This window comes from Amphibalanus amphitrite, unplaced genomic scaffold, assembly GCF_019059575.1.
Source record: "Amphibalanus amphitrite isolate SeventyFive unplaced genomic scaffold, NRLGWU_Aamphi_draft 000401F_arrow, whole genome shotgun sequence".
NCBI lineage: Eukaryota > Metazoa > Arthropoda > Thecostraca > Balanomorpha > Balanidae > Amphibalanus > Amphibalanus amphitrite.
In genome coordinates, this window is record NW_024881895.1 from 523,278 (window position 1) to 544,823 (window position 21,546).

Genomic DNA, 21,546 nt, shown 5'->3' on the forward strand with positions numbered 1-21,546 from the left:
CTTTGAAATTTGACCGTTTTTACCTGACCTGGACTTGACCTCCACCAGAACGGAACCTAAAATGGCCCTAATGGTCGTGTAACACACACCATTAAATTTGAAATGTAAAAATTGGTCATAAAACATGCATCACACAACCCTAGTATAGTTGGGTCCATATTGTGACCCTTTGAGACAGTAGACCTGACCTCTGTGACCTGGCCTCTGTGACCTGACCCGGCATCAGTGACCTCCTAAGTAGCATATGTATTAGGCGACCGACGCTGCATCGCTGATCTTCGATAACATGCCTTTTATTCGATGTTATAGCGCATTGCTTAGAAGGCCCGTAATCAGTGAAAAGTGCGACCTTTGACCTGACCTGTGACGTCATCGGTTGCACCTAGGTCAACGAAACTCGGTCGCAAGGTAGTTCCCTAGTGGCGCTATCGAATGCCGTATGAATTTTAAAAATCGGTCGGTAACTTTCCGAGGTCTGGGGGGGTTCGAAACGCCCCCCCCCCTCCCCCCAACGGGTGGTAGGGTCACTAGGGTCCGCCAATAGCCCGACGGGGCGCGGGTTAAGTATTGCTGTGAGGTCAGTCGCCTTTTAAGCTAAGAAGGATATGTTCTTTCCTTTCATGTTTTATATTGTCAATTCCTCCATTATTTAGACTTTAAGGGTGCAAAAGAAGGAGATCATGAGTCCGATCCTTTTGAATGGAGAGATTCACAAGGACGGAGCCTCGCTAAGCAGATGTAGTTCAATCTAACAGGGGGATAAGTTATTGTTATGACAGGGAAACTATTTTCACTCTGATGCTAAATGCAGGCTGTTCTGTGTAGTGTGTACCCAGAGTGAAAGTTAGACTCAGAGCTGGAGTTGAATTTTCATAGCTGGAGCTGGATTCATTACCTATAATAACTTTAAACATTTGACTGCCATTCACATGCTAAGGTTATGTCCTGGAGCTTATGCTAAGCTCATGTCTTATGGTTAGGTATATCCTGGATTTTATAGTGAAGCTGACTGAAGTCCTTTTTCACAGGTACTGATTTTGTAATTGTTCACATGTTTGTTTCTGTGATGCACAAACTGCTGATATTGGATTTTCTTTTCAGTTATTTCTCTTATCAAAGTTAAACATTTCTTTCAACACTTTGAAAGTACTCTGGGAGAAATTAGTTATCTCTCATTCAAAATCACTTCACCGAACACGATCGCCCTCCTTACACCTGTCCCGTGCCTGCTCCCTGGGGCTAATGAAGAGACACAACTCTGGTTCTGAGAGCAATTCTGGCAGCAAAACAAAGAAGGCTCGGGGCAGTAGGACACCGGAAGGAATGACGGCAGGCAGCGGCAGCGGCAGCACTGTCTGCGAGGTGCTTCCAAAACCTCTCCAGTCGGAAAATGACAAAAGAGAGTACAGGTTAGTGTTCTGTGTGCAGATGTTTTGTGGCTTTGAGCATGCCATGTGTTTTTTCTTCTTCTTAAATGTCATTTTGTTTGTAAATTATTAAAGTTTTATTCTAAGTTAAATTTGTGATTCACTCTGCTTACCAATCTCGAGTTACTAACTTACTAAGGTCTCGAGCTGCTCGCGGCTATTCGACCAGTGATGAACCACCCGATGCTGTCTGATTGCAGGGCAATCAAGCTTCCAAATGGCCTGCGAGCTCTGCTCATTTCCGACCTCCGTCCTCCGCTGGAGAGTATGAGCAAAACGAAGCTCCTGGCCCGTCGCAGTCGTGAGGGTAAATGTCCGATCGAATCGTGAGAATCTATCGAGAAATGGGCTAATGTTATGCAATTTGTATTATTTGACCATAGAATGTCTCGATGTTTTCACTAAGAATGTGCTACGAATGCTGGTATCGCGCCAACAATATTCAGTTGTGTGTAAAATTATTTGAAAATGTATTTAAAAACGTATGCGATAAGCCACACAGCATCCACAAATTATTCGATCCTTGGTTGCAGATGCCGGCGAGTCTGACGGCTCGGAGTCGGAAAACGAGAGCGACGGAGAGGAGACCGACGAAAAAATGGTGAGAATCGCGCTTCTCCTCTCTGAAAGGGGTGTTGTGTGATATTTTACGCTACGCTGTGATATTTTACGATGCGCAAACGTTGCTTTGTCAGATTGCTGACAACGGAACAACATTACCTACAATAAGACTAACTTTCCGTGACAATGCCCCTTCCAGTCTTAGTACCTGCCTCATGCGTCTTACTCACACCTGTCGGTCGTGTGTTGTGATCTGATCGGGATGCCGGCCGTGTTCGGGACCCGAGTGGAGCGGCGGCCGTGTGTGTGACCCCGGGTGGACCGGCGTCCGTTTCAGGCGGCCGCCGCCCTGTCGATCGGCTGCGGCAGCTTCTCCGAGCCGGACGAGATCGAGGGACTGGCGCACTTTGTCGAGCACATGGTGTTCATGGGCAACAAAAAGTACCCGGAGGAGAACAGCTTTGACGTGTTCGTCAAGGTAAGGCAGTGGTTTGAAACTAGCGCGTTTGTTGAACTCACTTACTGCTGTACTTTGTTGCACTTAACCGGTAAACTAATCAAAATGCGAAGCGACCAGCTTTGTGATGTTTCATTTGCAGGATTTTGTCATGTGTGAACAAGTCGTTTTTGTCCTACAATTGTAACAGCTTTTTGTAACCGCTATCAGTGATAATGTTCTGTGCTGTAAAGGATGGCTTTTGTATGCTAACTCAGGATTTGTTTGCTATTTCAAACATGCCCTCTCTCGCGATACCCACATACTTTTGCACTTCAGCATGCTGATCCCACCCCACCCCCGTGCCGTCTCCCCGGTACAGAACAGCGGCGGCTCAACGAACGCGCACACGGACTGCGAGCAGACGGCCTACTACTTCGACGTCAACTCACCGCACATGCGCGAGGCGCTCGACCGGTTCGCGCAGTTCTTCATATCGCCGCTGATGAGGAAGGATAGCATGCAGCGCGAGCGACAGGCCGTGGAGAACGGTGAGGAGGGAGGAAGGAACGGGAGAAAGAGAAGAGGGGAGAGAGGAACGGGTGAAGGCGAATTGCCAAGGGAAACACGGGCTTCTTTTATGGAGAAGCTCTGGATATCTATGGATTCTACGGCTGTTATAAATTAGAAAGTGTAGTAACATTTGAGTTTCACTTACACCGACGTTGAGCCCGTTTTCCACATATCACGCCAATCCAACTTACAAATTGTTTTTAGTTTTGGTGTCAGCTCATAGAGATCAACAACATCGACAAGTGACGACAGAGCTCATTTACCTTCTCTGACCGGCTGTTGCCCTCCCCGTGTCTGCCAGAGTACCTGGAGGCGTTGCCGAACGACTCCCACCGGGCTGACCAGCTCCTGGCCACCCTGGCGCGGGACGGACACCCGATGGGAAAGTTCACCTGGGGCAACATGGAGTCACTCTCGGAGAGTCGCACCGGCCTCAAGGACGACTGCATGCACGCGCGGCTGCACGAGTTCTGGCGGCGCTACTACCGGGCGCCGTACATGACGCTGGCCGTGCAGGCCGACCAGCCGCTGGACACGCTGCAGCAGTGGGTGAGTCAGGGCTCAGTGTAATGGGGCGTATCTTTGTAGTCGGTGCGCTCTTAAGAACTAATAAACAAACAATGGGTGAGTCAGGTGGTGAGAAAATGGACGTGTTGATGCAATGAACGTGGAATACGTGCTGATGCGTCCCTGTTATGCTCTTTTGCTCGTTATTTCTCTCCGCTGCCCGCTCCCGCTGTCTCTCACACTGTCCGCCCACGCCAGGTGGTGGACATATTCAGCGCCGTGCCGGGCTGCTCGGAGCCGCGGCCGTCGTTCGCCAGTCACGGCCTGCCCTGGGAGCCGAGCCGCTTCCACCGGCTGTACCGCATCATCCCCGTGAAGGACTTCCACCAGCTTACGGTCACCTGGCAGCTGCCCAGCATGGTCAAACACTACCGCACCCGGCCGCTCAACTACATCTCGTGGCTGATGGGCCACGAGGGCCGCGGCAGCATCCTCTCCTACCTCAAACACAGGTGAGTGGGTGACTCGCCTCCAGGCGCCGTGAACCCAAACCATTATCGTCACAGGCGAATCAGAGAAGTAGCGCGAGATGTACGATTCGTCTCTCCTATAAAGAATTTTATGGTGCGATGCGTTTTTCGTTGCTTCCAGTCTGAAACGAAAAAAAAATGTATACCCACCACGCTCCACGCGTAGCAGCGCGTGCTATTACTGTGTGCCTCCACTGCGCGCAGGATGTGGGCTGTCAGTCTGGTGAGCGGTAACAGCGAGAGCGGCTTCGAGCACAACTCGTCGGCCTCGTGCTACTACGTCACCGTGAAGCTGACGGACGCCGGCCTGCAGCACGTGCCGGACGTGCTGGCCGCCATCTGGGCCTACATGGCCATGCTGAGACGCATCGGACCACAGCAGCGCATCTACGACGAGATCAAGGACATTGACCAGGTGGGTGCGAGGGTACACCGTGGGTGCGCGTCGCGATGCAGGAAGGATGGGAATGAGGTAATTTCAGTCCCAAATTTTTCAGTTTTCTTATGAACAATGTAAACTGTGGCTCTGGTTCAAGCGCAGCGTAGCCTACTATGCCTACTATGCAGGTGTTCTCTCGAACAAGAAATAGCTAATAATGGAAAGTCCTGTTGCAAATGCTGATATTGCTTTCGTTTCAGGGGTCACACACCACTGTATTATCGTGATGTATTGCTTTAGATGTTTGGTATTAACTGTGCAGTTGTGAGCTCAAATGGATTAGCATAGTTACGACTGGTTCCATACCGTACTACTGAGATTTTTTATCTCTGATGGATATACAATTTCAATTTCAAAAAGGATTCAATTTGAAACAGATAAAGTTCAATTTGAAAAGAAACCATGTTGAGTAACTTAGTAATGTACTATTACTCGTAAAGGGATGGGTTGAGAGCCGGTTAACGTCTTCTAATTCGTAATTTGATTCATTTGATATAAAAATGCCCTTACCTTACTTCTTAGTACTTACTTGCATGCCTATATGCATTAGGTACCACGTAACGAAACGAGCGAATGTTTGGTATCATCTGTATTGATGCCATGACACAGAGATCGGAATGAATGGGCAGGTAATCGACTCTGCCAGCGGACAGAAGTCGGACCCGCTGCGACCCGACCACGGGCACACATTTCAAAGCTGAAAACAGTGCAGCGGTGCGGCAGAGCCGCAGCTTAAGCAGGGACATCTTAAACGCCCATCTTAACCCTATTAGTGGCAGGCTCCTGGCTACCCCATATTAAGTGGCAGGGGGGGCTGTTTACGACCCCCCCTTGATATCTCGAGATCTAACCGGCCGATTTACAAAATTCAAACGGCATTCGATTTGGCTCAACGAGATCTACATTTCTAAAAAAAAAAAATGTCAATAGGGGGGTAGAGGGGGGTAAAAACGGGCAAATTGCAGATACATTTTAGACTGTTTATCACGGCCAGGTTTCTGAACCAATCTTAACGCAACTTTTGCCGATCGATACAGAATGAACCAGGAATTCACATGGATCCTAAAAATATGCATTTTCAAAAATCATAGGCGGATACAGATCATTGAGATTGGGGGTAGGGTAGACCGGGGCAAGTCGCCCCGCCGAGGTAAAACGCCTCGCCGATGTTTCTCGGAACTGGCAGAGTTCTGGGGAAACATCCTCTCTTCTATAAAACGTGCACTATATGATCATTATATGAGCAGACTGGAAAGAAATTGTGATGACTCTTTCGGGAGACATAGCCAAAAATGTGTTTTTTGAGTGATTTTTATGTTTTGTTGTCAGATTATGCATCATGGCGTTCTTTTATGGGCCACATCAGGTTAACGACTTTTATGTATTTTGAACAACTATTGTCTAACGCTTATCATGCCGGGTTGGTTCGTGTTCAATTATGTCTTGCTGGAGTGCAAAGCGTTGTTCTCTGACCCAACTACGTGATGGGGTAAAACGCCCCAGTAGGTCGCGGGGCAAAAAGCCCATGGGGCGTTTTACCTCATGTGTTGTTCGGGCTACCCACTTTCTAATGTTCGGTAGCTGGCGAACAGTAAGTTTCTATGCCTTTATGTGTATTTTTCCCAGCAACTGGATGGCAAAGGAAGTATTCTGTAAACATTTGCATTGCAATAATTTATTATTTGGTCTTATGAGGCAGGTGAAAAACCTGTTCATACAATAGTGTCATAGCTGAACACCTGACAGGATGGAAAGTGGTAACTTCAGCGCCGTGCCCTCAGAGGTGTAACGGACCTCTCACATAAGATTTAGCCAACTACCACGTTAAATCTGTAATCTAAAGTATGGGGCTACTTGCCCCATGCCGTGGGGCGTTTTGCCCTGGGGTTGGGGCAAAATGCCCCATTTACAGTTGCTTCACAAATCACTTCCTAGGTTGGAGTCCGATCACAAGTGAATGAATTTGAGGGGTGCAATTTAAAGTAAAATGTCCAAAGAACGCATTGAGCACAAATTTGGCCTTCCAGGTGATTTGGGACAAAATTTATGCGGCAAAATAAATTATCTGGGGCGTCTTGCCCCAGGCTACCCTACACAAAAAGTATAGTAAATAAGGTTTTTGTTGGTACTGTTTCTAAAAAGGGTGGCAATGGTCTTGTTATGTTACAATTTTCTTATGAGAGAACGACTAAAATTGTATTGGTCATGCATAGGCGGTGTCAGGGCACCTATGTTGGGAGGTAAAAAATAACCCCCCTTTTTTGACGCCTGGATCCGCCTATTATAGCAAAAACGTGTCAAAAGAGGATGCACAATACTTTGTATATGTTATCACATGATACCTTTCATTCACTGTTCGTAAAACTGGTGCAGCATCGTGATCTTCGCCCAAATGACTCGCTTCACGAATGGGACCCCCCAATTCCCAGTGCTCTGGAGCCGCCCCTGGTAAAGTTATGAACTTGAAATTTTCAGGGAATGTGCCCAATTTAGTTTTAGGAAAAGTCAGAAAATTTCAGCATCGTAGCTTCAGCGGTTTCGGAGATATTCCCGAAAAACCTGAGGGGTGGATAAAAACAACCCCCCCCCCCCTGCCACTAACAGGGTTAAACGGAGGTCGCGTTCCTCAAGGCACCCAGCGAAGTACTTCTGCACACGATTGCATGCCCTGAGGCACATCCGCAGGCACAGCACACGTGTAGTTTGTTCTCTTCCGAGCCCGATACGTTTCAAAATGAATTATATCTTTTTCTATTTGTACATATTTTAACTATTTCAAAAAGATTTTCATCTTTTTTGAATTGAAGTTACCTTATTTCAAATTGAAGTACAACTTTTTCAAATTGAATTACACCTTTTTCAAATTGAGCTACAACTTTTTCAAACTGAAGGAAAAAGGGTGTAGTGATATGCGCCATTGTGTTGCGTAAGAGTATATCCATTAGATTTTTTTCGAAATCGGAAAACTGGAATGATGCAAGGAGTGTTTTCAGTGTAAAATATGTCATAAGTTCATCCAGAAAATATGTAGTCCACCTGTATAAAGGTTTATTAACTACGATTACGTATTTATTTACCCAAAGCCGCTGTTTCCCCAGGTCTTTCTGTCAATTTTTTTTTTTCAAAACGATCGGGCGTCCCCTGGTTCTATTTTACTTTGGAATTCTCAGTCTCCTTGAACGCCTATCACGGCTCCTTCGTAAACCAACCCCGTCTAAGGCAAACTCGGGGGAGTACCTGAAACCTCAGAATGCTATTCACAAGTCATAAACGTGCCGAGTGTGCTGCAATGAATGGCTTGCAAACGAGGGACAGCGGCACGACAAGAAGCTCAAGGGCAGGACGGACATTATTTGCGCACGTAGGCGGCGAGGTAGTGGATTCATCTGCCCGACGTCAGACATGGCCTTGGCGGCGGTCACTCAGTCGAACCCCAGCTACAGTAAACACGTCTGGCTCGACGACGACGGCCCGGGGCGATGGGCGTCCTTGGTATCTCCTGGTTGGTAGGCGGGCGGCGACTGGCGGGCCTTCCTCGACTGGCATTTGTTTCTCGGCTACCGAGAGGGTTAGAGGCGCTCGGACGGTCGGCTGTCTCGGCTGGCGAGCCCGGGACTCTCGACGTCGCCACGGTCGCTGGTCGGCGCACTCGCTGGGTCGGAGCTGCTGCTGTAGTGGGAAGTCGAGGCGCTGGGTTCGGCGCTGGTCCCCGCCATGACGGTGTCGCTGTCGCTGCTGGTCGCGCTTGCCGTGCTGTGCGGCCCGCTGGTCGCCGGCCAGCATCTGGTGGCCGTCACCCAGCGCGGTCTGCTGCGACTGGACGAGTCTGGCGCGCTGCTCGACTGGCGCCGCGAGCAGCTGCCCCCCTGGCAGCTGGGCCACTCGGTAGCGCTGATACCGCAAAACAACACTGTCTGCTGGTTCAGAGCGCCGACCGTCGACCTGAACCCTCCCGGGGCGCTGCGCTGCGCGCTGCTGGACAACTTTGGCGAGACGTGGGACCTGCCGGTGCCTCGCCAGCTGCCGCTGCTTCAGATCACCGCCCTCGCCTTCGACTGGACCGGCCAGAACTGGCACTTCACCGGCTCCCAGGCGCGCAAACTGTGGAGCAGCTTTGTCTGCAGCTACGAATTCGAACGCTGTGTCGACGTGGGGCCCCCGTCGGAAAGACACTACTTCGCGTCGGCATACGACATTCCCAACCGTCTGCTGCTCCGTCTGATCCCCGATCAGGACGGCCAGCGGCGGCTGCAGGTGGCGCAGCTCGACGGCTCCGACGCGCGAGACGTGCCTGTCGAGATGGGCATCGCCGTGGAGTTCGCCGTGGACCCGGTCGGCCACCGCCTCTACTGGACGGAACAGGATGAAGACGAGAAGACGATGGCCCTCTACAGTGTCAACTACGAGGGTAAGGACAAACAGCGCCTGTGGGAGCGCACTGATGGGGGACATATGATCTTGAACGTCACCGGTGGCAGCGCAATCGTCGCCTGGAGTCCGTTGTACAGGAACCAGATCGCCGTGCTGGGCTTGAAGAACACCACCGAACCGGCTGCCAAAACTCAAGCAACAGAAATCCAGGCTCTGGACCAACTCGACGACCTGCTGACGCTGGCCCTTGTCTCTCCGGAGGAGATCATCTCCCAAGAGTTCTGGGAGGAGGACGTAGAAGACAAGGGCGTCTGTAGTGACTGCTCTGGTGTCTGCGTACCCACGATGGTAGACGGTACGGAGACCGCCACCTGCTTCTGTCCGCAGGGCGAGCGGCTGCTGGGACTGCGCTGCTGGCCGCAGCACCCGGCTTACGCCGCCGTGCTCGGCGCCGAGTCTCTACAGACGGTGAACCTGCAGACGGGCGAGGTGACCACGCTGCTCGCCAACCTCACCGACGCCGGCCGGGCTGACGTGCTCTGGGCGGGTGGTGAGCAGTTCGTCCTGTTCTGGGTGGATGTCGGCGGACTGTACCGCGCCGAGTGGTCGCCGGCCGGTCTCCAGGGCGCCGTCGAGCTGCTGGTCCCCTCCACTGACTCCGAGCGTGTCATTGACGTGGCTGTGGACTGGAGTCAACGCCAGCTGCTGTGGATGTCTCGGCGTGACGGCAAACACATGGTGGTGCAGCTGTCGCGCCTGGACGGCGCCCACCCGAGGACGGTCCTCACCCAGCCGTGGTCCGAGCAGCACCTGCTGACCGTGCACGAGACGGGACGCACCTTCACCTACCGTCAGCTGGAGCCCATCGCGGGCGCGTGGACCGTGCAGCGGTGGACCATGACCGGCGAGTCGGCCAGCAGGACGGCCATCATCACCGCCGCTGCCGACATGGCCGACTCCACAGTGGCCGTGTCCATGACCGGGGACGAGTTCCAGGACCGCACCCTGTGGCTGGACCGCACCTCTCGGTCGGTGTACTCACAGCCCAGCGCCGCGCTGGAGCTCTGGAGCGAGGACGAGCGAACCACCCTCCTCACTCACCCGAGTCTGGAGCACGCCGGCGGCCTGGGCCGGCTCGTCGATGATCGTCTTTTCTGGACGGACACCTCCACTGGCACGCTGTGGTCGGTGGACGCCCTGAAGGAGGGTGCCGAGCCCCGCGCGCTGGCCGAGGTCCCTGGCGGCGGCGCGCTGCGTCTGCTGCACCCCTGGACCCAGCCGGCGGCCAGTGAACCCGTCTGCGGCCCGGGGGCGCTCCAGTGCTCCCAGCTCTGCCTGCGCACCGTCGGATATTTCCACTCTCCCTCGGCCGAGTGCGCCTGTGCGGACGGACTTCAGCTGGCTGATGACGGGAAGACCTGCGAGCTCGATTACAGGGTGTTTCACTAAAAGTGTCAAAAAGTAAAAGGTCATAATGCACATAATAACAATGTTTTCTAAGGAAATTTGCATATCATTTCATCCGCAATTGTTGGACATTTGAATATATAAAAACGATATCACCGTCACTCAAACCTATTCCACACATCTGCCCCTTCTTTTGATGCACCGTTTCGGCACGTGTCCGGAGGTGCCTCACAGCCCGTTTTCATCTTCAGCGTCCAGACTGTCGGCAAAGCCTTGAATTGTGCTCTTCAGCTCCCGAAGTGATGCGACTTGAGTCTTCCTCAGCTCTGCGAGAGCTACTGAGTCACTGACCAAACCAGAGGCTTAGCGGTGACAGATCGGGGCTTCGCGCTGGCCAGGGGCGGGCGGCGAGGCAGCTGATTATTCGGCTCAGGAGCTTCTGGTCCAGTCAGTTCCTGGTGGCTACAGCCGTTACAGTGGTTGATTTTAATAACTTGTAATGCCCTGGCTATTTCTGATGTTGGAATTAGCTTCTTGTTATATTCAAAGGCCCTCAAAAAGACCCTGACCTTCTCAACGGTTTCCGCCGAGAGGTGGGGGCAACCCCGCCTTTTTTGGACTGGAACCGGCATCGAAGAAACCCTTTTAAACATCTCAACAAGCCCTTTGAAACTTTTATAATCTGGAACGTAGCGAGGTGAGAGAGTAAAAAGTTTCCTGAAAAGTCGGCATACGGTTTCAATGTTTCTGATGGCACCAAATGTACATAAGTGTAATTCATCCCTCCTGTTGCGGTGTAAATAACCTGTTCTTGTTCTGCATAAGGAAAAAATGACTAGTAACTTTGGCCTCCTGCCCTCGCTCCGTATGAGTGTAAAATATATCTTAAATGGATAAATAATAAATGTCCAAAAATTTGCAACAAAGCCACGTGCGCAGACACGTGATTTGCATATTCTATATATCTTTGATAGGCATTTACTTTTTGACACTTTTAGTGAAACACCCTGTAGAAGAATGCATCGCTGAGAATAGACTTCGAGCAGCACTAATTAGTAGCGTTTCGTGAAATCTAGCTTGCACTGAATTACCTTTATCTGCCCGTCACGTGTGTTTTTCGGATAATGCCGGCATACATGTGATGCGACATGTATGTGACTTTGTTTCTTTTCGTGCGTTTGCGAGTCTGTTGCTGTGTGTAGTGGCTGCACAAATACATCTCAGTTTGGTTTTTATGCGTATTTTTTGGATTGGAGATAACGTTTTTGCGTTGGTTACTGCATATGTTTGCAATGCGTTGGAATTTAAGCCCGCTCAACGAAATACCGAAGCTTTGACCTTTTTTTCAGAAATTATGGGCTGAGAAACACAAAGGAATAAATCCCAGAGTCTTGTGTCAGACAGTTTTTTTATTTTATTTTTTTATTTTTGTTGGGTTAGGCCCTTTCGGTCCAATTAGACCATTTCAGAGCCGGAAGGATGATAGGAATTAGGGGGAGACATTGGTCTGGGCAGGCACCCTAGTGAGTCGCCGGGGCTGAGCCCGTCCAGAGGACAGGCCACCCAGCCCCAAGGCACTCACTGCACCCGGCTACGGGGTGCGCTCCCTCGGGAGCAGCGGTGCCGCTCCAAGGGAGCAGCCCGCATGAAATAAAGTTGCCTGTCCAGCCCGGAGGGGGGTTGCGGCGTGGAGGAGGATTTCAGTATTCTGAGGATAGAAGCACGGAACGGTGTCAGACAGTTGTACACCACACAAGTAAAAGCACACCTTAACTGCAGATCACGAAAGCGGGTAGACCTCTCCCACAAGGTTGTGGTAGGTAAGGTTTATAGGAACACAGCAGCATTACGCAATGTCAGTGCAGGCAGAGGTGGACTTGCATCCCACAATCATTCCGTCCCACAAACTGTGCGGGACCGTGCGTGCGTGAATCCACCCGTGACCTACTCCCTCGCGTCCGGCAGATGAGTTTCCGCTATCAGGAGGAGTCGTCGCCACAGGACTGGGTGCAGTCGATGGCAGACAACATGCAGAGCTATGAGCCGGAGGACTTTATCTGTGGCGACGTGCTGCTGCTGCACTACGACCACGAGGTGAGCCGCGCGCGAGCGGTGTGATGCGGACTGGGAGACCACATTGCACGGACGGGGGGGGGGGGCGGGGATGGTCGTAGTGGCGCTCTTCATTGCTGACTGCGACAGATTTTGCCATTTTGTTCGTCCTCACTTCTCAGTGGTCCGATGCTGTTTTGCACAACTGGTCATTCACTGTCCAGTGTTTGTCTAAACTTCTAGGCACATTGAAATCATCCATTATAACGGGATTTATCGTTTTATTCTGCTAAAACTGTGCTCACTTGCCGACTCGCCCACTATTTCCGTACGACCTGACCGTTCCGCCCTCTATGTCGACACCGACTGACCTCCTCTCCCTCCACTCCCGCTCCAGCTGATTGCGTCGTGTCAGGACGCCATGCTGCCGACCAACTGTAACATCATGCTCAGCTCGCGGACGTTCGAGGAGACGGGCGAGTGTCAGCTCACCGAGCCCTGGTTCGGCACACGCTACTCGGAACAAGGTGCGCAGCACGGGAGTGGGATGGGCGGGAGAGGGTTCCTTGGATGTCTTGTCACAACTTTCAGCTGGATATTGATGGAGAAAAAGAAATTTGACGAATGACCCAGTCAAAGCGTCATTTAAAAGCTCTGTTAGGTATTTTTAGTTGTTTTAGTCTGACTAACAATTTGACCTCAGCAGTCCGGGCGCGTCCAGATGGTGTCCCCCCCCCCCCTTCACCCTTTCTGAATCCCCACCCTTTCGCTGATCTCTGCTTACACTGAATCACTCCCCCCTCCCCTCCACAGAGATCCCGGCGGCCTGGCTGGCGCGGTGGCGCGACCTCTCGTCACTAGAGGGCAGCTTCCACGTGCCCGAGGTGAACCCGTTCGTGGCCCGCTCGTTCGCCCTGGTGGAGCCCGATGTGCCGCACACCTCGCACCCTCGCCGCGTCATATGCCGACCCGACGGCGAGCTGTTCTACCGGAGGGACTGCAAGTTCAACCTGCCACGCGCCTACATCAGCGCGAGGCTCTGCTCCGACCTGCCCATGCAGTCGGCGCTCAAGTGAGTACGAATCGGAGCGGTGATTGGATTGCTACAGGATGTCCCTTTGTGGGGAATATTATGTCTGTTGACGAAGAGGTGGTGTAATGTGAGGTTTTAGGAAGGCATAGGAGGGCATGGATGGGAACAATTCACTGGTATGTTGGATTTCAATGGTGTGCTAGTCAGCACTGGTAATGGAAAAGTATGTAGATAGGTATTGTAGATGTTATTGTGTGTTATCACTACCAACGATTTTGTCCTTCCTTGGAGTTTAACTGACGCCACCGTCTTCCCGCAGCTACGCGATGCTGGACCTGATCGACAACATGCTGACTCACCAGCTGACCGAGACGCTGTACCCGGCGATGGCCGCGCGACTAAACTATCGGCTCGAGTCGGGAGAGAACGGCTTCGTCATCCGCGTGGACGGTTTCAGCGAGAAGCTGCCGGTCAGTGGGCCGGCCAGCTCTGGGTCGGTAGACGAGGGATGGGGGTGTGAATACCGACGCTGAAGGTTTTTATTTTGAGTAGGTGTTGATGAACATCTTTCGCGTTTGTTGAATCCAAACAGGTTGGTTAAATGTATTTCTGGATTTTGTCTTTTCTTTGATGGGCCATGTTTCCAGTTTTGGTAATATTTTGTGTTTTCTTTTTAATTTGGTAGTATTTATACACTTTTACCGACAGGACCTGATGAGCGTCATCATCGACCACATCGCCAACTTCGAGGAGAAGGTCTTCGACTCCGACATGTTCAACATGCTCAAGACCGAGCAGCTCAAGGCCTACTACAACTGGTTCCTGAAGCCCATCAACGCCTGCAAGTGAGGCCTTCCAGCGTAGGAGCATAACATCAGCCTAACTCGGCTATTAGCTATCGATCAATGACAATGAAATAGAGATTGGCTCGAGAATCTAACCTATAATGTCTTATGTAATTATATTTATTTTCAGCTTTCTTGAATTATTGCCGATGTGGCATGTGTGGCGATATCAATGCATATCTGCTAAAAAGAAGACTAATAAGCCACACATAAGCAATGCTGCTAAAGCAGCTGCAAACACTCCATTTTACTTTCTCTTTCAAGTTTTTGGTTCCCTTCTTCCGTAGTTTCACTTCATCCCCTTAGATTTCTGCTCTGACCCCTCGCTTCCTTTACTGCCTATTCTGTCCTCTCCTTCTCTGCTTCCCAATTGGTCCGTTTACATCTTCCCTTTCCCCGCGACGGCCTGTCTCCTTTTCATCTTTCCCTGCAGACGCTCCTCGACTTCTCTTCAAAAGCGTCCCCACCTCCTTATTCTTACTCTCGACCTTCACTCCGTGGCCTGCTTTCCCTCGTCCCTGCCCACACTAACCCTCCATCACCGTTCTCTTGGCAGGGACCTGCGACTGAAGGTGCTCAAACAGACCCACTGGATGGCTCTGGACAAGCACCGGGCGCTGCTCTCGGTCACCGAGGACGGGCTACGGCAGTTCAGCCGGGCCTTCACCTCGCGGCTCCACCTGCAGATGCTCGTACAGGTAACACTGACCGGGTCTACTGCAGATGCTCGTTCAGGTAACACGGACAGAGTGGAGAGGAGCGGTGGGTGGTGCTGCTGAACTGCGAGGGCGCCACAGGGGCAGGGGGCTGCCGCCAGTCCAGGGTGTATTATCGACGGTAGCTGGAATGCTGTCGGGGCTCTCATGAATATCCGGTAGGATGACTCTTTTTTAATAAGTAAATTTACGCAAGCCAGCTGCCTATTACAATGAGTGTTCCGCGCGCAGTTTCAGCATATTGTACCTACTGCATTGACAGCATGTACTGCCTATTTCTACCCATTGACTGACCCGATTCGCCGCTCCCTCTGTCCGCCAGGGCAACATGACGGAGCGGCAGGCAGTGTCGCTGTTCGAGTCGTCCCGCTCGTGTCTGGGCCACCAGCCGCTGCCGCCCGTCCTGTGGCCCGACACCCGGGTGGTGCAGCTGCCCGAGGGCCAGACCTACTGCCGCGCTGCCTCCTTCAACACCAGCAACACCAACACCATGATCACCAACTTCTACCAGTGGCGGCCGGGCACCATCCGCGCCGCCTGCGCCCTCGAGCTGCTCATGGTGAGACCCGACGGACGACCGGCGACGGCTAGCGTCACCGCCGGATGGCCACGGTAGCACGTGAAACACGAGCTCAGCCTACCAGTGTCTATACTCGTACGTGACAGACGACCTTGAGTAGCTTAGTGAGCGGTGATTCTGCCTGTGGTAATGCATCGGAACTGAGCTGTTTACTTTCACCACCAATTTACTCAAAATTGTCCGATTATTTCCGCGTTGGAGGGAGCTAATGCCGTTTGTTTTTTGCACAGTGCTGTTGACACCATAACGTCATCTAAATCTGACTGACTCACCGTTCACCGTCAGAACGTGATGGAGGAGCCAACGTTCGACTTTCTGCGGACCCAGGAGCAGCTCGGCTACCACGTGTTCTCGCTGATGCGCTGCGTGCACGGCATCCTCGGCTTCACCATCAGCGTCAACACACAGGCCGACAAGTTCACGTCAGTATTATGCGGCGGGGTGGTGATGAAGAGACGTGGGCTAGATAGTTAGGTAGTGTTGCGAGTTTTGAAGGTGTTTTATGGCTTGAGCAAGTTGTTTTCTATACGGTTGTTCATGGTTTAGTGTTCATACATAGTATCGTTCTTTTACTGAAATTGTGTTTACTTGCCCTTTGCTTCACAAAGTACCTTCGAATGTTTCATATGAAGATCGTCTTTGTTTATTCAGTCACTGGGTAGTGATTAAGCATCACCTTCTCGTGCATTTTAAAGACCCATCGTCCCATCGTTCACTGCTCTTCCTCTATTCAGACCGGAGCACGTGGATGAGCGTATCGCCGCCTTCCTCGACTACTTTGTGGACAAGCTGTCGGCGCTGACCAAGTCGGAGCTGGATGTGGTGCGGGACGCTCTCATCAGGAACAAGCAGTGCGCAGACGTGTCGCTAGAAGAGGAGGTGAACAGAAACTGGGCAGAGATCTGCTCTGGGGAGTATGTGTTCGACCGACTCGACAAAGAGGTGAGGTGGGGGACAGAAAGGGGTGGTAGGGCCGTGGGATGGGGATAGTGGCAGCTTGCCTGAGTCCGGGAAGGAAGGCTGAAAGGGCGGAGTTTTTTCAATGTGTTTGGTAGTGAGTTGGCAGTTTGTTCAAACTTTGCGGGCTGAGAATTCTTCGGCTGAGTTTGTTCTCTGTTTGTATTATTTTATGAGTTTCCATGAACACTTTAGAGGCGATGTGGCACTACCCGTCACTCATTCGTGGTATTTGCGTACCGAAGAACCGCATTTTTCTTGCATCAGTCTGGTGCCGTGCGCTCTGTTCTGACCACGCTCCGCGCTCCCGCCGGTGCTGTGCGCTCTGTTTTGACCTCCCTCCTCCCCCCGCCGCGCAGTCGGAGCTGCTGCAGTCGATCACGCTGAAGGAGGTGCGCGACGTGTTCAAGGAGGCGGTGACGTGTCAGCGGCGCGCGCTGGCCGTCCAGGTGGTGGGGAGCGCGGCGGCCGACCTGCCGCCGGTTGGCACCCCGGTCACCCCGCCCGCAGAGTGTGCCGGCGACTCTGCCAGCAGCGGGAGCGCAGCCGCCGAGGGGGGCGCCCAGTCGGCGCACGCACTGCCGCTGCTCCTGGGAGAGGCGGCATCGCACGAACGGCGCTACCTGGACTCGGTGGAGAAGTTCAAAACGGAGCTCTACCTCTTCCCCGTGACCAGGATCGTAGAATGAGGCTGCGCCGGACCACACTAGGACCAATGGTTTAACTGAAAACAGTGCCACAGTGGTGTTATCATTACGTGTCGATGCTGCTGTCATACCAATACAAAGTTTCCAGTCGATCGACTTTCTACTTTTACAGGGCGCTACTCTGCTGTGACAGGTTATTGTGGAAGTCGAGGAGCTGTGTCAAAATGTGGAAAATAGGCGAACCGTGTTGCTATCGAGTGCCGACTGTCTGACTTAGAGGCACCTGGCTTGTGATCTTTGTTTTATGTAATACAACTGTATTCACGGTACATTGCGTCTTCCTTCAAGTGTCTGGTTCGGAGTGGAGCCTGACGACTGGCGAAGAAAAGGGAAAGCTATATGCGTTGCTGAAGATTCGTAAAATTGCATTTTCCTTGGCATAACTTTTCCTCTACGGATGGGCAGACAATGGAGATTGTGTGTGTCGATGGATAAGAGTCCTGTTTGCTGGTTGATACGGTCAGCTGGACACCTCCCTAGTGGCGTCATCTGCAGCACTAAGTTTGCTGTACCTACACAGTGGCGGCGCTACTAAATTCCCAAGCGTACCGTGGCTCAGTAGGACATCACTCAGTACAGTGCTCCGTACTCGCCCACTGGCCACTGCAACTGGGCCGGGGTACGGGTCGGTACGCGTTTGGGGTCTTAGAGTATGTAGGTACTTCCGTAAAAGTTCTGGCCATCGACCGGTGTTTTTTTTTTTTTTACACCAGGTTGATACTCCAATACTCATATCGCGGCTGGCAAATGTTTCGACTTCGCAATGCTCTGTGTGCAGAAATATCAAGGACGCACTTTCAGAAGGTATCAACCTGTATCTGTATTCGCCACTGATAGTGTTTCTTGCTTTCCACGTAGGAACGTTAGGTCAGTTCGCCATTACGTCACCCGGCCGCCTTGCCATTGGCGCCGTGTTGCTCTGTCTGACACGGCCGTGTTTCTGTTTCGGTCCAGTATCTGACACGGCCTGTTCCTGTGTCGGTCCGGTATCTGACACGGCTGTATTGCTGAGTCTCGGTCCAATATCTGGCACAGTTGTGTCGGTCCGGTAGCTGACACGCCAGTATTCCTCATGTCGGTTTGACGAGTCTCTCGGCAGTCGGCCGGCGACCCGCCACCGCTCACCCGCTGCAGATCTCTGGGGGAGGGGAACTGTTTGTGACGCCGGCCACATCAGAGGCCGCCGCCTCGCCTCCGATCCGGCCAGGAATGGGCCGCGGACACCGACCGACCTTGCTCTGACACGGTCCGCTAGGGAGGTGATGGGCTGAGCGGACCGGCCGGGAGCGTCGCCCACTGCTAGCAGAGGACATTTGGCCCGGGTTCGAATGAGGGAATCCCGCACAAAGTTGCCAAAAAAGTGGAGGGTCTACACTCAACAGATTTGTGGATCGGTCCGGTCATCCTGTGAACCCAAAAAGGAAAGCTTCATTTGAAATTGCTGGTTTTGTGCATAATATGCACTCAAAGCTGCCCCGTTATCGGTAAATGAAATAAAAATTCAAGCTTTTAATTTTTACTTCTCCGGCCCGGCCGAGGAGGGTTTGTGCCGCCGCCCGCCACCGACGCCTGACGGTTTTTCGCAATGGCTCTGAACGCGCCGGCTATAGAGAGCTAAAATTGGGAAACCCTGGGGCAACTTGTTCCCTCTACACTTCTCTGATGATATCGTCGCAATGCGGAGAAACAGAGAAGCGAAACTTAGCAAAAATATTCTTGAATAGGTAGCGGTAGTTTTGTCAAAATGTGTTGTCAAGCTCATTTGAATTGACGTCACAATACCTAACGTTAGATGTCCAATTATAGAGTGACTTCGTCCGATTATAGATTCGACGCGTCTCGATGGGAGGAACACGATGCCAGCAAAAGCAATGCCGTAGCTTTCCTGCAGGAAAGTCAAAAGTCAAACTTTTGACTCAGGAATCAAAAGTTTTTTTTTAAGAAAAACATTTTTCATAAAAGCGGCTAGTTTAAAGAGTTTTTTAGTAAAAAGAGTTTTTGCCCTCTGGAGGCTAAACCGTTGATCTTAGCCCAAATTTGACGACAATTTACAGATTAAGAACGTCAGAGCTAATCGAATGCTCTTTTCCGCTGCCGTGTTGCTCTATTTATTCCCGACTTATATGCGCCAATTTGTCGAATATTGTCGTCATATAGACGATATTTGACTTTTGATGACCTGCACCGACGTGACCTTTGACCTGACCTAAAAATAACTGCAGTACTTTCGTCATGCTTTTTAACGCTCTTTCGAATGCCGCTTACCGCGTGTCGCTACGAGGCCCAGGAGCGGAGCTAGATGGGGAGGAGGGTTGTTCAAACACTACCTACTCCCTGGCCCGGCGCTGTTGGTGCCGAGCACCGGCCCGCCGCATATACAAAACGAATTTGGGTAGGCCTAAATAACTATTGATATATTCTATAGAATATATCAGTAGTTATTTACGCCACACAATAGATACGTGCATGTAACGATTAAGCTGTGCTCGCCATTAATCCAACGTTTCTTGTTTATGCTTGCGCGTCTAAAAATCAACCTCATATCCAAAGAGCCCCTGTTATAACCTAAATGCAACGCACTCGCACATATTTTTGGTGGCTTGGACGCGGCGCACTGGGATATTCTGGGACCACTCAACTCTGAATTGCATTATTATCACGAAGTCTCCGCTGGTAACGCACGTTTGCTCGACGTGACCCAGCGTATAATGTGCGTCATTTGCACCCGCTCATCCGGCTTTTTATAGTCGCATGTTACGCACGCTGCCTGACAACGGTGAAGATCATTGCAGACTGTATGTGTAGGTAATACGGTTTCATGGGGAATTTTCATCGAAACGGGCCACTTATGTACTTATGTATCCTGTTAGGTATCCGTGTTTTCCAGATGCCACAATGATAACGGTGCCATGTGTAACGCTCTCAGCACGCAACTTCTCAACATTACGGTCCGAACATGTTTGACAGGTTTCTCTGGAGTGATAAGTGGGGGCTTATCCAAATTATAAATTACCTTGAGGGTCGTACAGCTACGAATTTAGAAACTCGTCCAAGTTCATCTATAAGAAACGGACTTGAAATAAGTACGTTCCTGTACAGGGTGTCCCAAAAGTAAGGTCATCATTTGTTTTGGCCACACCGCCAAAAATACGCGATGGATAGAAGTAAATAGGACATCATATGAAAGAGCATTTTATAAAATTTTATTCTGATATACATATGAGTCAATACATTGGCTCGTAGCCCCACATTTGCTGCTTTTCTACATGGCTACCATTTCGGGCCGCGTGCACGAATAGACTGCGTTTTACTTCCTTCGCCATTCTGGAGCGATTCTCTGGTGAGATGCCGCTTATGTTTGCTCGGAGGGATCATCCTGTAGTTCTTCCCGGCTCGTTGGGTTGTCCTAAAAGACAACCTTTCCGTTGTGTACCCAGAGAATAAAAATATGAAGGTGTAACGTCAGGTGACCGCGGAGGCCATTCAATGGCGTTGCCCTGACTGAAAATTACGCGATCTCACATCCACTCTCGGAGACAATGCATGATCTTCAGGACGGTGCAAGCATAGTCTCCATCCTGCTGAAACCACTGCTGGTTGATGGTGTCGGCACAGCTGCGTTGCGACGAGCGGAAGAACCACTGGGAGGACTCTCGGCCACCTCTCTTGATTTATTTTCACCCGATTCCCGCTGTCGTCCTCAGGACCTCGAAGCACAGGTGGCTAAGTAATGTATACATGCCCTGTGCGTATATTATACCTTTTTTCTGACGTTTTACCGGTTGAGGCGAAACTATGCATGAGTTCAGAGATAGGGCGAGTTGATAGGGTCTGCTTAGGGCCGAAAACTGGGCGGTATTTACCCTTTGTTTTAATGACGGACCCTCTCTAAGAGTTGAATTTCGACCTTCTCAGTTTTATGCCTACTGCCACTGGCGGATCCTGGGGGGGGTCCACGGGGTCATGACCCCCCCCAAAAGGTCTGAGAGGGTCATTTGACCCCCCCCAAAAGCCGAAGACCTAAATGCGCTATAGACGCCGTCTTGCATGCTCAAAATCACCTGTCAAACACTTCTGAGCTAATACCTTTGTTTTTCTGGATCGTGTTGCGTGAAAAGGCGTATTGAAGACCAGAATCTTACTCGTTTTTGTCTCAACCGTGCGAGCACCAGGGGATGATCCAGGAAAACTCCAAGGGGATGGTCATGAATTTAATTCGTGGTGCCCCTACCTATACGCAAAATTAAAAACTCAACGGATTTCGGTCACTTAATTTTGGTGATGTCCTATTTTCATTTTTTATTTTGTTTGTTTTATTTTTAGTGCCCCTGGGCCCTGGCAGGTCAAAATCACGTCTGAGGCGAAAGAAATTCACGGGAATCCCAAAAATCACGTCAGGACATTC

At 51.2% G+C, this 21,546-nt stretch overlaps 1 protein-coding gene across 4 annotated transcripts in view; it reads left to right on the forward strand.

Moving 5' to 3' along the window:
* The window catches only part of LOC122390583 (nardilysin-like), a 33,940-nt gene extending 16,531 nt beyond the window's left edge, over positions 1–17,409 (forward strand). For 2 of the 4 annotated variants that reach the window (XM_043383677.1, XM_043383678.1), the window contains exons 2-19: positions 1,029–1,409; positions 1,628–1,734; positions 1,961–2,028; positions 2,326–2,466; positions 2,807–2,975; positions 3,299–3,546; positions 3,763–4,016; positions 4,239–4,449; positions 12,217–12,345; positions 12,701–12,830; positions 13,117–13,375; positions 13,656–13,806; positions 14,045–14,181; positions 14,738–14,879; positions 15,220–15,456; positions 15,763–15,899; positions 16,212–16,419; positions 16,794–17,409. In XM_043383677.1, the coding sequence (XP_043239612.1) occupies positions 1,243–1,409; positions 1,628–1,734; positions 1,961–2,028; positions 2,326–2,466; positions 2,807–2,975; positions 3,299–3,546; positions 3,763–4,016; positions 4,239–4,449; positions 12,217–12,345; positions 12,701–12,830; positions 13,117–13,375; positions 13,656–13,806; positions 14,045–14,181; positions 14,738–14,879; positions 15,220–15,456; positions 15,763–15,899; positions 16,212–16,419; positions 16,794–17,123 (3,225 nt within the window). In that variant the 5' untranslated portion in view covers positions 1,029–1,242 and the 3' untranslated portion in view covers positions 17,124–17,409. The remainder of the gene's footprint in view (positions 1–1,028; positions 1,410–1,627; positions 1,735–1,960; positions 2,029–2,325; positions 2,467–2,806; positions 2,976–3,298; positions 3,547–3,762; positions 4,017–4,238; positions 4,450–12,216; positions 12,346–12,700; positions 12,831–13,116; positions 13,376–13,655; positions 13,807–14,044; positions 14,182–14,737; positions 14,880–15,219; positions 15,457–15,762; positions 15,900–16,211; positions 16,420–16,793) is intronic. The other 2 variants (XM_043383675.1, XM_043383676.1) reach the window with 1 other exon arrangement.
* Positions 17,410–21,546: the final 4,137 nt, after the last annotated feature.